The sequence below is a fragment of the Myotis brandtii genome, unplaced genomic scaffold (genome assembly GCF_000412655.1).
Source record: "Myotis brandtii unplaced genomic scaffold, ASM41265v1 scaffold681, whole genome shotgun sequence".
In the NCBI taxonomy this organism is placed as follows: domain Eukaryota; kingdom Metazoa; phylum Chordata; class Mammalia; order Chiroptera; family Vespertilionidae; genus Myotis; species Myotis brandtii.
Window position 1 is genome coordinate 727,334 of NW_005370660.1, and position 11,870 is coordinate 739,203.

Consider the following 11,870-nt stretch of genomic DNA (forward strand, 5'->3'; position numbering starts at 1 on the left):
CACCAGATCTCAATCCAATTGAGCATTTGTGGGACGAAGTTAAAAGAGCCATCAGGCAGCTGGTTCCACAACCATCAAATCTCACAGAACTGGACAGTGCTATTCATCAGGCATGGTGTCAGATTCCTCGCATCATCTTTCAACATCTCGTGGAGTCAATGCCAAGAAGAATCATCGCAGTATTGAAGGCAAAAGGTGGCCCAACGAAGTACTGATGGGGTGGTCATAATAATCTGGCCACTCATAATAATATATATCCCATTTCCAAAGGCTGTTAAATTGCGTTGTTTACCCATATCTTCAGAAAAAAATCACTTCTACTGTTGTGGTAAACAACCTGCTTCCCTATTTATAATGGTCTGGCCCTCTAGCAACTTCAGCGCGAAATTATAGCTAATTTGCCTACAAACGTCAGGTGGTCATAATAATCTGGCCACTCATAATAATATATATCCCATTTCCAAAGGCTGTTAAATTACGTTGTTTACCCATATCTTCAGAAAAAAATCACTTCTACTGTTGAGGTAAACAAACTGCTTCCCTATTTATAATGGTCTGGCCCTCTAGCAACTTCAGCGCGAAATTATAGCTAATTTGCCTGCAAACGTCAGGTGGTCATAATAATCTGGCCACTCAGTGTATATCTAAATGGTGCCTGGGTTATACCTTTTAACAAAGAGCAGCAATTCCCAGTTATTGAGTGTTTACTTTGTGCCAAGGATTACTTGAAGTGGTAAACTTACAGTATCACATTTAGTCTCCATAATAATTTTATGAAGTAGGATTTATCTTATAATTATTACATATGTAAAACAATATCAGAAGTGGTTAAGTGATTTGTCTAAGACAGTGAGGGAATAGAAACTTAAAAAAAGAGATTTGACTTTTATTTACTTTAAAAGCTAATTTCCAATAAGTGTTAATGAAAAGCTGCTTCGGAGTGAAATGTAAATAATAAGTCTTTGCTATTTCTTCTGCCTTTATCGTGCATAGGAATTTAACCTGGTTGACAGAAGAGAACTTGCACCACTCCAAGAACTGATTGAGAAACTCACCTCAAAGGACAGATGGTTGTTTGCTGCAACAGTCTCCGGTGTTTACCTATGCCGCCATCTTGGTCTCTCCTATCTTATAATTATTATATATGTAAAACAATATCAGAAGTGGTTAAGTGATTTGTCTAAGACAGTGAGGGAATAGAAACTTAAAAAAAGAGATTTGACTTTTATTTACTTTAAAAGCTAATTTCCAATAAGTGTTAATGAAAAGCTGCTTCGGAGTGAAATGTAAATAATAAGTCTTTGCTATTTCTTCTGCCTTTATCGTGCATAGGAATTTAACCTGGTTGACAGAAGAGAACTTGCACCACTCCAAGAACTGATTGAGAAACTCACCTCAAAGGACAGATAAGGGATGTGAACTGTGCAAATTGTTCCCATGAAGTTCTGTGGAGTGTATTTGGATTTCGTTGTATTTTATTTTTGTCTCGGTTGTTTTTGTCTTAGGTTTGGGGGGCTTATTTGTGTTCTTTTTTCTTCTGAATAAATGAAACCATATTCTATTGCTATAGAAAGCCAACAACCATTCTCTATACATAGGCGTAAATTTTGTCTTAGTGGCATTTTTTTTTAACTTGGTTTTGGTTACTTGTGGAATTTTTTATAATGTTGTAGGTTGAAAGAGAATGCTTATTGATTGGGCTGCTCATGGATGGGATTCTACGTTGTGTAAATTGTGGCTGATTTTTTAAGTCCCCAAAAGACTTATATTTTAAGTGCCTTGGCAGGCTCACTTCTGAGGTGCAAAGCACATAGAACCAAACAGGGCTTGAAACAATAGGATTATTACCCAGAGCACTTACTGATGCATGTTTTAAAATATCTATGACAAAAGCCATAGTTTACCTGAATTGATGATCTCTAGCTTTTACTACATCGAAGAAACACAATTTATAAAGGTGTGCATGTAGAGCATAAAAAATTAGTATTTCTTAATTATTTTTCATATTGATGGTAATTCTGTTCAACAGATGCTTAAAGTTCCACAAGCAGGTCTTTTTCCATCTCTTTACTGTGATATTGAAACTTGAGGATGTTGAAATGCAATATCTGTTGCATTTTGGCTTCTTTCTACATGTTAACTGCACTGTAGGTGTGAATATTCAGGTTTATGTACAGGTTTGCCATCTTCAGAGGTGATGCTGAACTGTGAGGTTTCTTAGCAATTGCCAAATGAGCCATAAGTCTGCAGAATCTCCTCCTACTTTGAAGAAGCTTTGATAGGAGTGTGTGTTCTGTTATAGGGGATTAGCTTGTATAGGGAGTTAAAGATGGAATTAACTGTGGAGAGCCAAGTTCAAGAAAGTCCTGTCTTAAAACCCTTGAATAGAATGGCATGAACATTTTAATCAATTTCGTGTAAGCATAGTCTTAGAGACTTCTTTTTAGGAATCAACTTCCATAGAGAAGTTAAAAATAAGTTATTAATTTTAGGTATAGATATTAAATAAGGAATAAAGGACTATTTGGGAACATTGACCACTTTCCAGCACTTCCATTCAGTGAATGGAGCTGGTGTTTGCCTGTCATTTTAAATGATACAGTACATTCTTTGCTTATTATAGGCTCTATTTGAAGCATTCTGACAGCTGATTTTCCACTGTGAAAGGAAATATTTTTCTTTGCAGTGATACTAAACAATGAAAGTGCTAATTCAGAGATTATTAACTTTTACATTTTAGTTTCCTTGACTTTTTAGTGAATTATTCCCATAAGTTTTGAAAATTGATTTTTAAAATAAATATTAACATTTCCACTTTACTTTTATTCTTGAGATATATTCTTTTTAGACTTTGTTTTAATTTTCTCATTTCCGGTAAATCTATCCCTTCAGTTTGAAATATATACTCTTTTTTTTTTTTTTTAGTTAGAAATATATACCCTTTTCCTTGTAGAATAGAAATCTTGCTCTGAAATTGTATAGACTAAAAATACTAAGAATCTAAAATGAAATCAGTTAGGTTTTGCTCTTAACAAGTAGAGCCGTGATACAGTTTAATTACATTATAATTACGATCACTAGGAACTGCCTTTTTCTCCATTTCATTTATAGCCATCATTCTCAAGTACCAACCATAGAAATAACAGGAGAGCCTGGCAGAGATATATTGGACATTCATTGGTAATACTTAGTTAAAAATTACAGTGAGAACTAGCTGATGTCCTTAAAACAACTCTTTTAATATCCAGATCTTTTAGCAGCCATTATGGGTAGATTCAGAAGTAAAATTCGGCATCAACTGATTTTGGGTTCTATCTATTTGGGAAAATGAAGCACATAATTACTCAAGTAGTCTTCCGTATTGCATTTGTCTTCATATCAACCTAGTAACAAAGAGGTTGCAATAGCCAAATGTAGAGAGTATAGTAAAAAATTGTTCTTGTTCTTTTAAGCCTTATGCAGTAATATACTGTAAAAATGGAAAAATGTTTCCATCAATGAATGTTTAGTAGTAGGACCTGCTTTCCCATTGTATGTATATAAGAGTTTGTCATCACTGTGCCAGAATCTCAGGTGCCTGCCTCTGAGTATTCCTGTAAACAGAATTATTGGAAAGTATGGAGTTATGTATGTGTGTATATGGTAACAAAGTAGTGAGGTTCTCCCAGAGGCCTGGCATTGTACATGGTGTTACATGGCTATGAGTAGGAAAACATTCACCAGAGCATGTGAGAAATAACTAATTTAATAAAAAATTGCTTTGATTCGGTTAGTTCCCATGAACCCTTTATAAAATAAGGATCACATCTTGGCTTTGCAGCAGAACTTGTTTATAAATGTCTATTGAATTCTTTCCAGATCTCTTTGTTAAATTTATAAATAACCAAGATAAAGATTTCCCCCCTTTTCTTTATATGGAAGTGTAAAACAGAAGTTGGTTTTCCCATCTGCTGATAAAAGCGTAAAATATAAAATAGTAAGTTAACATAGTATTGTTTTCACAATGCTTTGGTTAAATATTGATATGCAGCAAGTTTTAGGAATTACTTTAAATGATGGAGTGATGGTGGTGGAGAGAATAACAGAAAGTGTGAAAATCCTTTAGTTAGCAGTAGATGGTGCTACTGGCTTTCATTTGCTGACTTGATTATTCTGTTTCCCATAAAAACCCATTGTATTAAACTGCACTGAAACAGTAAACATTTTGTTAGTTAGCTGGTAGAAGCTTTGGAAGTCAGTTTACCTTAACTTGAGAGATTTTAGATTGCTATTGCTTTTTACCTTCGTTATCTGTAAATTCTAAATGATCAGCATAAAATGTATTTGGTAGGAGATGACATGTTTAGTGGATAACATATCACAGACTGAATTACTGCCTATTTTATCAGCAGAGATAAAGCACTACAATCGCTTTTATTTAGAAAATACAGATTATGTGGATATTTATATTTTACATGTAATCACCAGACTCCATTTTATGTATTAGCATTTTCCTTGCTTATGGGAAAATAGCAAAAGGACAGATTTATTTTATACCTTTGTCTACCCCTCTCTGAGAGAGGTTTTGATAACCACTGAAATGGTAAAATATGTGAGATGCAATTGCTAAGTTGTAGGACTTTCTTTTAAAATAAACGTTATTCCTTAAACATCCAAATGAGAGTAGATCTTCAGGGTGGTTCCTTTGGGAGCACTACTTATTCCAGCTATGCTGCAAAGGTGTAAAGTTTTTGGAATGCTTTCAAAGAAGCCTTGAGAATCAGTGTATGACTATGCAAGATAATCTATTTCATCATTTTAGTTGCACCAAAACCTCTTTTTGGCAACTTAATTATGACTATCTCATTCACCAAACCAACTCTGCTTTGCTGTTTTCTTGGAACTAAACCGTGAAGGAAGTTCAATAGAATGTACCATAGGTTCTGAAATTTGCAGAAGAGTGTGTTTTGAGCATAGGTAGCATCATATAATAAAGGAATTGTTTCCTGATGTCACTACTTTGAAGTACACAGTATCATTTGGTGGATGTATAGGTTTTATTTTTTTTAATTTAGTTTAATTGTCTTATAGTTAAGTATAATAATAAAAAAAATCAAAGTCTTTATCTTGTTTTCTATTTTTTTCCTTTCCCTGATAACTCTTGAATTCAATCTTGACTACTGTAAAATAGTTTTGATTTAAGGGATAGTAAGAAAAACATGGATCCAATATTTAAGATAGAAGTAGCCTAAGGAAACAATAGCCTTTACCTCCATCCCTTTTTAAAAAAACCATTTTCACTCAGATGAACAAGTTGAATTTAAAGACTAGAGATCATTTTACAAAGAAATTGGAATACATTTTATATATTAAGTAGGCTGACTTTTAAGCCTACATATCACAGATAAAATATTTAAAATTACATAACCATTTCATATGTCATTTATAAATTTAAAATTATGAATGTCTTTTTAAAAGATATGGGGCCAGAAGTCTATTTCTAATTTGAAAATGAGTCTGCATACCAAGAGAAAACATTACTTATTTAGAAACTTATCTGGGATATTAAAGAGTATGTCAATTCTTAGAAATGCTATTCTACATCTACTTTTTAAGGATCATTCCTAAAGTAATTTCAATATTAGACTTTTGTCATAATGTTAAGAAGATTCACCATAGGAATTACTGTTGTTCAGCTGCCAGTTTAATGGTATATGAGATAAATGTTTAGAGAGAAAACTCTCAAGATTGAATGAAAAAGTTTAATTTTAAGATATAATAACAATTCTGACTGCAGACAGTTTGAATTTTTAGGGTTTTCCTAATGAGCTAATCATTGGAAGAATTCATTTTGAAGGTATAAAACTGCTCCATGTCTGCTACTTGTAGCTAAATTGATACAGAATTGTGACAAAAGATAGTATAGATTGAGTATTCTCAATTTTGCTAGTGTGAATTTCTTTTTCTACATATAATACTACACATAGATAACTTTGGATTACAGTTCTCCAAGACAGATAGTGAAATCACTGGCCTTTTCCAGCTCACATCCCCTTCTCCTTGGAGGTAAATTACTTCCTTTACTGCTATTGACTTTCCATATCTCCTATCCCCCCAAAACGCACCGCTTGGAAAACAAACAGGTCGATTGTGCAAGTCCTCATTGTTAGTGCTTCTGAGGTGCTTGCTGTCAACATGTAGGCTTCAGCTGAAGTGTTGAAAAATGCACTTACATAGGCATTCTTATTTTTTTTGGCTGACAGCTTTCTTTAAATATGTCACTGAAGCTAAGATCATTAGTGATAAAATTAAACATTTTTGTTAATATTTAATTTCTCACATATTATTTTTATGTGTGGGTGTTTCTTACTGGTTTGCACATCTTTTCCTTTTTACTTTGTTTCTGAAATACTTAATATTATGTAGGTTTTAAAATAGATTACATTTTCATTTTAAGAATACTTTTCTCCTTAAATTGTTCTGCTGAGATAACTATTTTTAGGGGAAATAGTTTTTTAAAGCAACTAAATTGTATTTGTTATTTTTGTACATGCATAACTAGGGTGCTGAGGGTACTAATGTGGGAGGACACTTAACTTTTGTTCTAGTTGAACTTTTCTTATACATTATTACTTAAAATTATCTAGAAACAGTGTCATGAAATCTAGGTTGAGAGAGAATACAGTGTACATGAGACAGTTAAAGTCTGAATAGAAATTATTTATGGGGACAAAAGCAGAATAATACTGTCAGTGCCATCTAATGGAAACATAGGGTCAGCATTCACATTGTACAAGTATTTCAGAGGATTTGTAAAGACAGGGATTCAGCTCTATTGGAGACAGACAATTTCTCTCTCTATTAAAGAAGCTGGGAGGGGAAAAGTGACCTAAAATATGAAATGTAACATCGACGCTATGTTGTAAACTGTGCCAAGATTACTCAAATTGTAGTTATTGGTCAAAGTTTAACTGCTTTATCATTTTTATTTTAAAAGGATACTGAATGTCAGAAAATCTGTAATATGTTTTAGTTGAGAGATGTAAATAATGTATTTACAGATTTGTATGTGATGGGATGGGAAGAAATATTTAAATTCTAGGTTTTTTTAAAGGAAGATACTGAATGTTTATTACAAAAATAAATAAATAGTTATGTTTGGCCATGAATCCTGAGTTTGTGTTAATGTTTATTTTTGCTATCGATATGCTCACGCTGAACACATTCCTACAGAAATATTGAAGGTATTTGGAGTATGTTAACATTTAAAATTTGTTAGGCGTTATTTTTTATAATGTTTACAACAACCCTGGAAATTAGTATCTTAGTCTTACAAATTAGGAAACTAAAGCTCAGAAATTGTATAAGTCACTAACTAGGGCTTTAAAACCCAAATATTCATTGACCTTGAAACCAACACTTTTGTTTGCTTTTTAAAAAAAGTAGTCCCCTCTTATCTTGGGTTACCCATGGTCAACTGCAGTCTGAAAATATTAAATGGAAAATTTCAGAAAGAAATGATTCACAAGTTTTAAATTGCAACCATTTTGAGTAGAATGATGAAATCTTGTGCCATCCTGCTTCATCCTACCTGGTCCTGCCCAGGATGTGAATCATCCTTGTCCAGCGTATCCATTCTGTATGTGTTTCCAGCCCATGAGTTGCTTATTAGCTTTGTCAGTTATCAAATCAACTGTGGAGGTATGCAGTGCTTGTGTTCAAGTAATCCTTGCTTTGCTTAATAATGGCCCCAAAGCGCAAGAGTAGTGATGCAGTTCTGGAATGTCAAAGAGAAGCCGTAAAGTGTATGTATGAATAGGAAAAATCATGGTATATATAAGGTTAGATATAATTTGAGGTTTCAGGCATCGACTGAGGGCTTTGCAACATATCCCCTGTGGATAAGGTGGGACTACTGAACTCTTACCATGAGAACAGTTAGCAAAATATTTATTTTTTACCTTCCCATCAAGCTAAGATTTCATCAAATTTTGTCTTTATTATAGACCATTAAAGAATTAACACTATGCCCTGACCTGTGTGGCTCAGTTAGAGCATCATCCAGTATACTGGAAGATTGCAGGTTCGATCCCTGGTTGGGTGTCTCTCCCCTTCTCTAAAATCTATTTTTTTTTTAAAAAAAATGAACAGTATTAGAGAACCTTCATTTTATTCTGATTTCTAAGTTCCGAAAGGAAATGTGTATTTTAGAGTATTTTCCGAGTATCATTATTTTAGAGGTATTTAGAGGCATTGTGTTTGGACTGTCAGGTTGAAAATATTTTGATGGTAATAGCCACAGATGCCCAATGTCACTAATTGGTATTTGAACGAAAGCCTGGAAGTAGAAATGTTAGTCCACACTGATGTGGACTGTCTCCAGGTTTTTTTGTTTTGTTTTTTGTCTCCAGGTTTTAATAAAAACATCTTGTTATTCTGAACATACAGTTTGTACAAAACTTCTGTGTATAAAGAAATACTTATAAAAATTAACTACACTTTGATAGGTTCATTTGTCTCTCTTGTAGTAAATTTAAATATTTAATTGTTAAATAATATTGTCTGGAATAATGCATTTTGGTAACACAAATGTTCTAAATAATTATTCCTTTAAGGCTTAACCATGTTTAATGTTTTACACTTTCTTGTTTTAAACTGCATAATGAATGCAGTGTCACATTTTTTTGATTACCTAAAGATTAACTTTACAAGCATGTTGCAAAATATATCTTCCTTTCCTGAGGAGCTGTATAGAGCTGATGGCTGGCTCCTACACCCTGCTGGTGTGTTATTTTGACATTGCACTTCCGATGTGCTGGAAGCACCCTGACTCTCCACTCTTACTTTTATGATGGCTTCTACATCCTTCTGTTTTCTAGTCAGTAATGAGGGAAGGTTGCAGGAGAAGTTTTTAACCAAGCTCATTAAGTTGATAGACATTATTTTACAAAAGTTGGGTTGGTATACACAAATGTGTAACCACCACTTACCAATGTTCAGGGCCCATTATTTTTTTCTACCTTTGTTCTCATTTTTTGAGTTGGTTTAGAGCAGGGGTGGGCAACCTTTTTGTGCGTGCGTGCCAAAACCAGCAAAATCTCTGACTCAAAATTCTTCTGCGTGCCAACCCTAATTTTTTGAGAACATGTTACGCCTACTTGATATCTCTTAAGGTGTATGTATGTGAAGAACCTTGAAGAAATAAAATTCATTCGAGCGACAAAAACACAGTATATGATGATAAAAATACATTTATTTTTTAATGTATACACGTACACTGATAGTCCGACAGAAAACTTTATGACTCCGTTTGATATTATCAGTGGGACTTTTGCTGCTGCATCACTGATGACAGAGATTTTACATCAGGTTTATATTTCGTGACCTTCAGAGATATGCACGAGCTACTACTTTCATCCGTCAGGCTACTCCTATTACGAGACTTAACAAAATTCATCACTGAGAACAAAGATTCACAAGCGTATGTGGATGAAACCAAAACACTGGTCGGATCTAGGAAGGCAGGGAGAGTTAAGGCAGAGGCATAGAAATTGCTCTTCCCCTCTCTCGTCAATCCATGTCTATGGTCTTTAAGATAACTTGTTATGTAAAATTATTTATTTATCTAAGATGCACCTACACTGAATTTATCTGAAAAATAAAAAAGTCGATATTAAGAAAAAAAATTGTAAATGGAAGATTATAAGAGAGGGTTTCTCGTGCTGGCAAAAGTTACTGGCGTGCCATGTTGTTTGGCACACGTGCCAAGGGTTGCCCACCCCTGGTTTAGAGTTTTCTTTGTTAAATTTGTATGTCATCAGTCAGGACCCTATCTCATTCACCAACATTTCCACAGGAGCAAAGGAATTCCCAAATTGAAGGACTAGTAAAATTTCTGGCAAGAAAGTGTTAAGGTAGTAGCATGCTCACGACTGGCTGGATGCTCCAATCCCTTGTCTTTTTTAAAAATATATATATTTTTATTGATTTCAGAGAGGAAGGGAGAGGGAGAGAGAGAGAAACATCAATGATGAGAGAGAATCATTGATTGGCTGTCTCCTGCCAATCAATTGGGGATCGAGCCCAGAACCTGGGCATGTGCCCTTGACTGGAATCGAACCCTGGACCCTTCAGTCCGCAGGCTGACGCTCTATCCACCCAGCCAAACCAGCTAGGGCCAATCCTGTGTCTTTTATCTGCAATTCCAAAATCTGAAAAGCTCAGAAAACAGAGTATTTTATTGATTCAGTGCAAACTTGGTTAAGTCTTAGTGTCACTGCCAAATATTAGTGTATTTAATACTTATGCCAGAGGGTTAGGGAGGGTGACATAATGTGTATAGTATATGACTATTTCTTTTCTAAAGTCTAAAAATTTGTGAATTCTGAAACAGATCTGGCTACATTGCTTTCAGATAAGGGGTTGTGGACAAAAAATCAGGAAGGCACTTTTAAAAGTGTGCTCTGGTCTCTTCCTTGTGTTTTCCACAAATTATGTAGGAAAATGGAAAATTATGCTGAACTTGGTGCCAAGAGAGCTAGGTTCTCTGTTTCCCCCATTTACTTTGTATTTTCAAGGTACACTCTTAAGCTTGAAGGAGCTCAAATTCTCACAGAAGCTGGCAGAGTTGGATTTGAAAGCAGTCTTTAATTTTTCCGTGCTTAAACGGTTACACTTCTTTTGTGTGTGTATGTGTTTTATGTGTGTGGAAACCACACTTGGGGATTCTTACTCCTCAACCCCAAACATCTTTAACGGAGCTATATGGACTTCAGTTCCACTTTCCTCCTGTTTGAAGGTCTCAGAGATTCACCCTGCCTCACTCCTTTCTCAGTAGCTGCCAGTACCCTTATTATTTCATGGGTTTTTCCCCAAGCTTAGGTGTGGAATAAAACACCTAGTAGCTTTCCTAGCTTCTTTGCCATCCTTGATGACAAGCATCCAGGCCTTTTTCATTTCAGGGATCCTGCTGCTAATCACTATGGGATAAACAAAAGTAATGCATATAAAATAATAGCATCTACACCAGCGGTTCTCAACCTGTGGGTCGAGACACCTTTGGGGGTCGAATGACCCTTTCACAGGGGTTGCCTAAATACATCCTGCATATCAGATATTTACATTATGATTCATAACAGGAGCAAAATTACAGTTATGAAGTAGCAACAAAAATAATTTTATGGTTGGGGGTCACCACAACATGAGGAACTGTATTAAAGGGTTGCGGCATTAGGAAGGTTGAGAACCACTGATCTACACTAATAAAACAGAAAGATGCAAATTAACCATCACTGTCACTCTGTCACACCCACAAGCCACACCCATAAGCCAATCAGGAGTGAGTATGCAAATTAACCCAACTAAGATGGCAGCAGCCACAGAGCTGGAGCGAGCAGGAGGCTTGGGTTGCCCCTGACGATGGAGGAAGCCAAGCTTCCCTCCTGCCCTGGCCGGCTGTGGGCTCCACTCAAGGCTACAAAGTTTCAATTATAAAAGATAAATAAATCCCAGATACCTGCTTCCAGCCGGCCAAAAAAAGAAAAAGAAGGAGAGGCTGGGAGCTTGAGTCACTGGGGGGCGTGACTAGCCTGAAAACGGCCATCAGCTCCTCACCCAGGCTGGCCAGGTACCTAGCGGGACCCCCCCACCCCCACCTGAAGGCGCTGTGGCCAGCCTGCAAACAGCCATCAGCCCTTCACCCAGGCTGGCCAGGCACCCCAACAGGGACCCCCCCACCCCCCGAAGGGGCTGTGGCCAGTCTGAAAACAGCCTTCAGCCCCTCACCCAGGCTGGCCACACCCCCATGGGGTGAGGGTCCCTGCTGGGGGGGTTGGCCAGCCTGCAAACAGCCATGAGCCCCTCACCCAGGCTGGCCAGGCACCCCAACAGGG

General features: G+C 36.0%; 1 protein-coding gene across 1 annotated transcript in view; it reads left to right on the plus strand.

Annotated features, from left to right (window-relative positions):
* MOB1B (MOB kinase activator 1B) overlaps positions 1-5,263 on the plus strand; it is a 30,239-nt gene extending 24,976 nt beyond the window's left edge. Inside the window, exons 6-7 of the mRNA XM_014529473.1 lie at positions 994-1,067; positions 1,407-5,263. Of these exons, the coding sequence (XP_014384959.1) occupies positions 994-1,067; positions 1,407-1,410 (78 nt within the window). The 3' untranslated portion in view covers positions 1,411-5,263. The remainder of the gene's footprint in view (positions 1-993; positions 1,068-1,406) is intronic.
* The last annotated feature ends 6,607 nt before the right edge of the window (positions 5,264-11,870 follow it).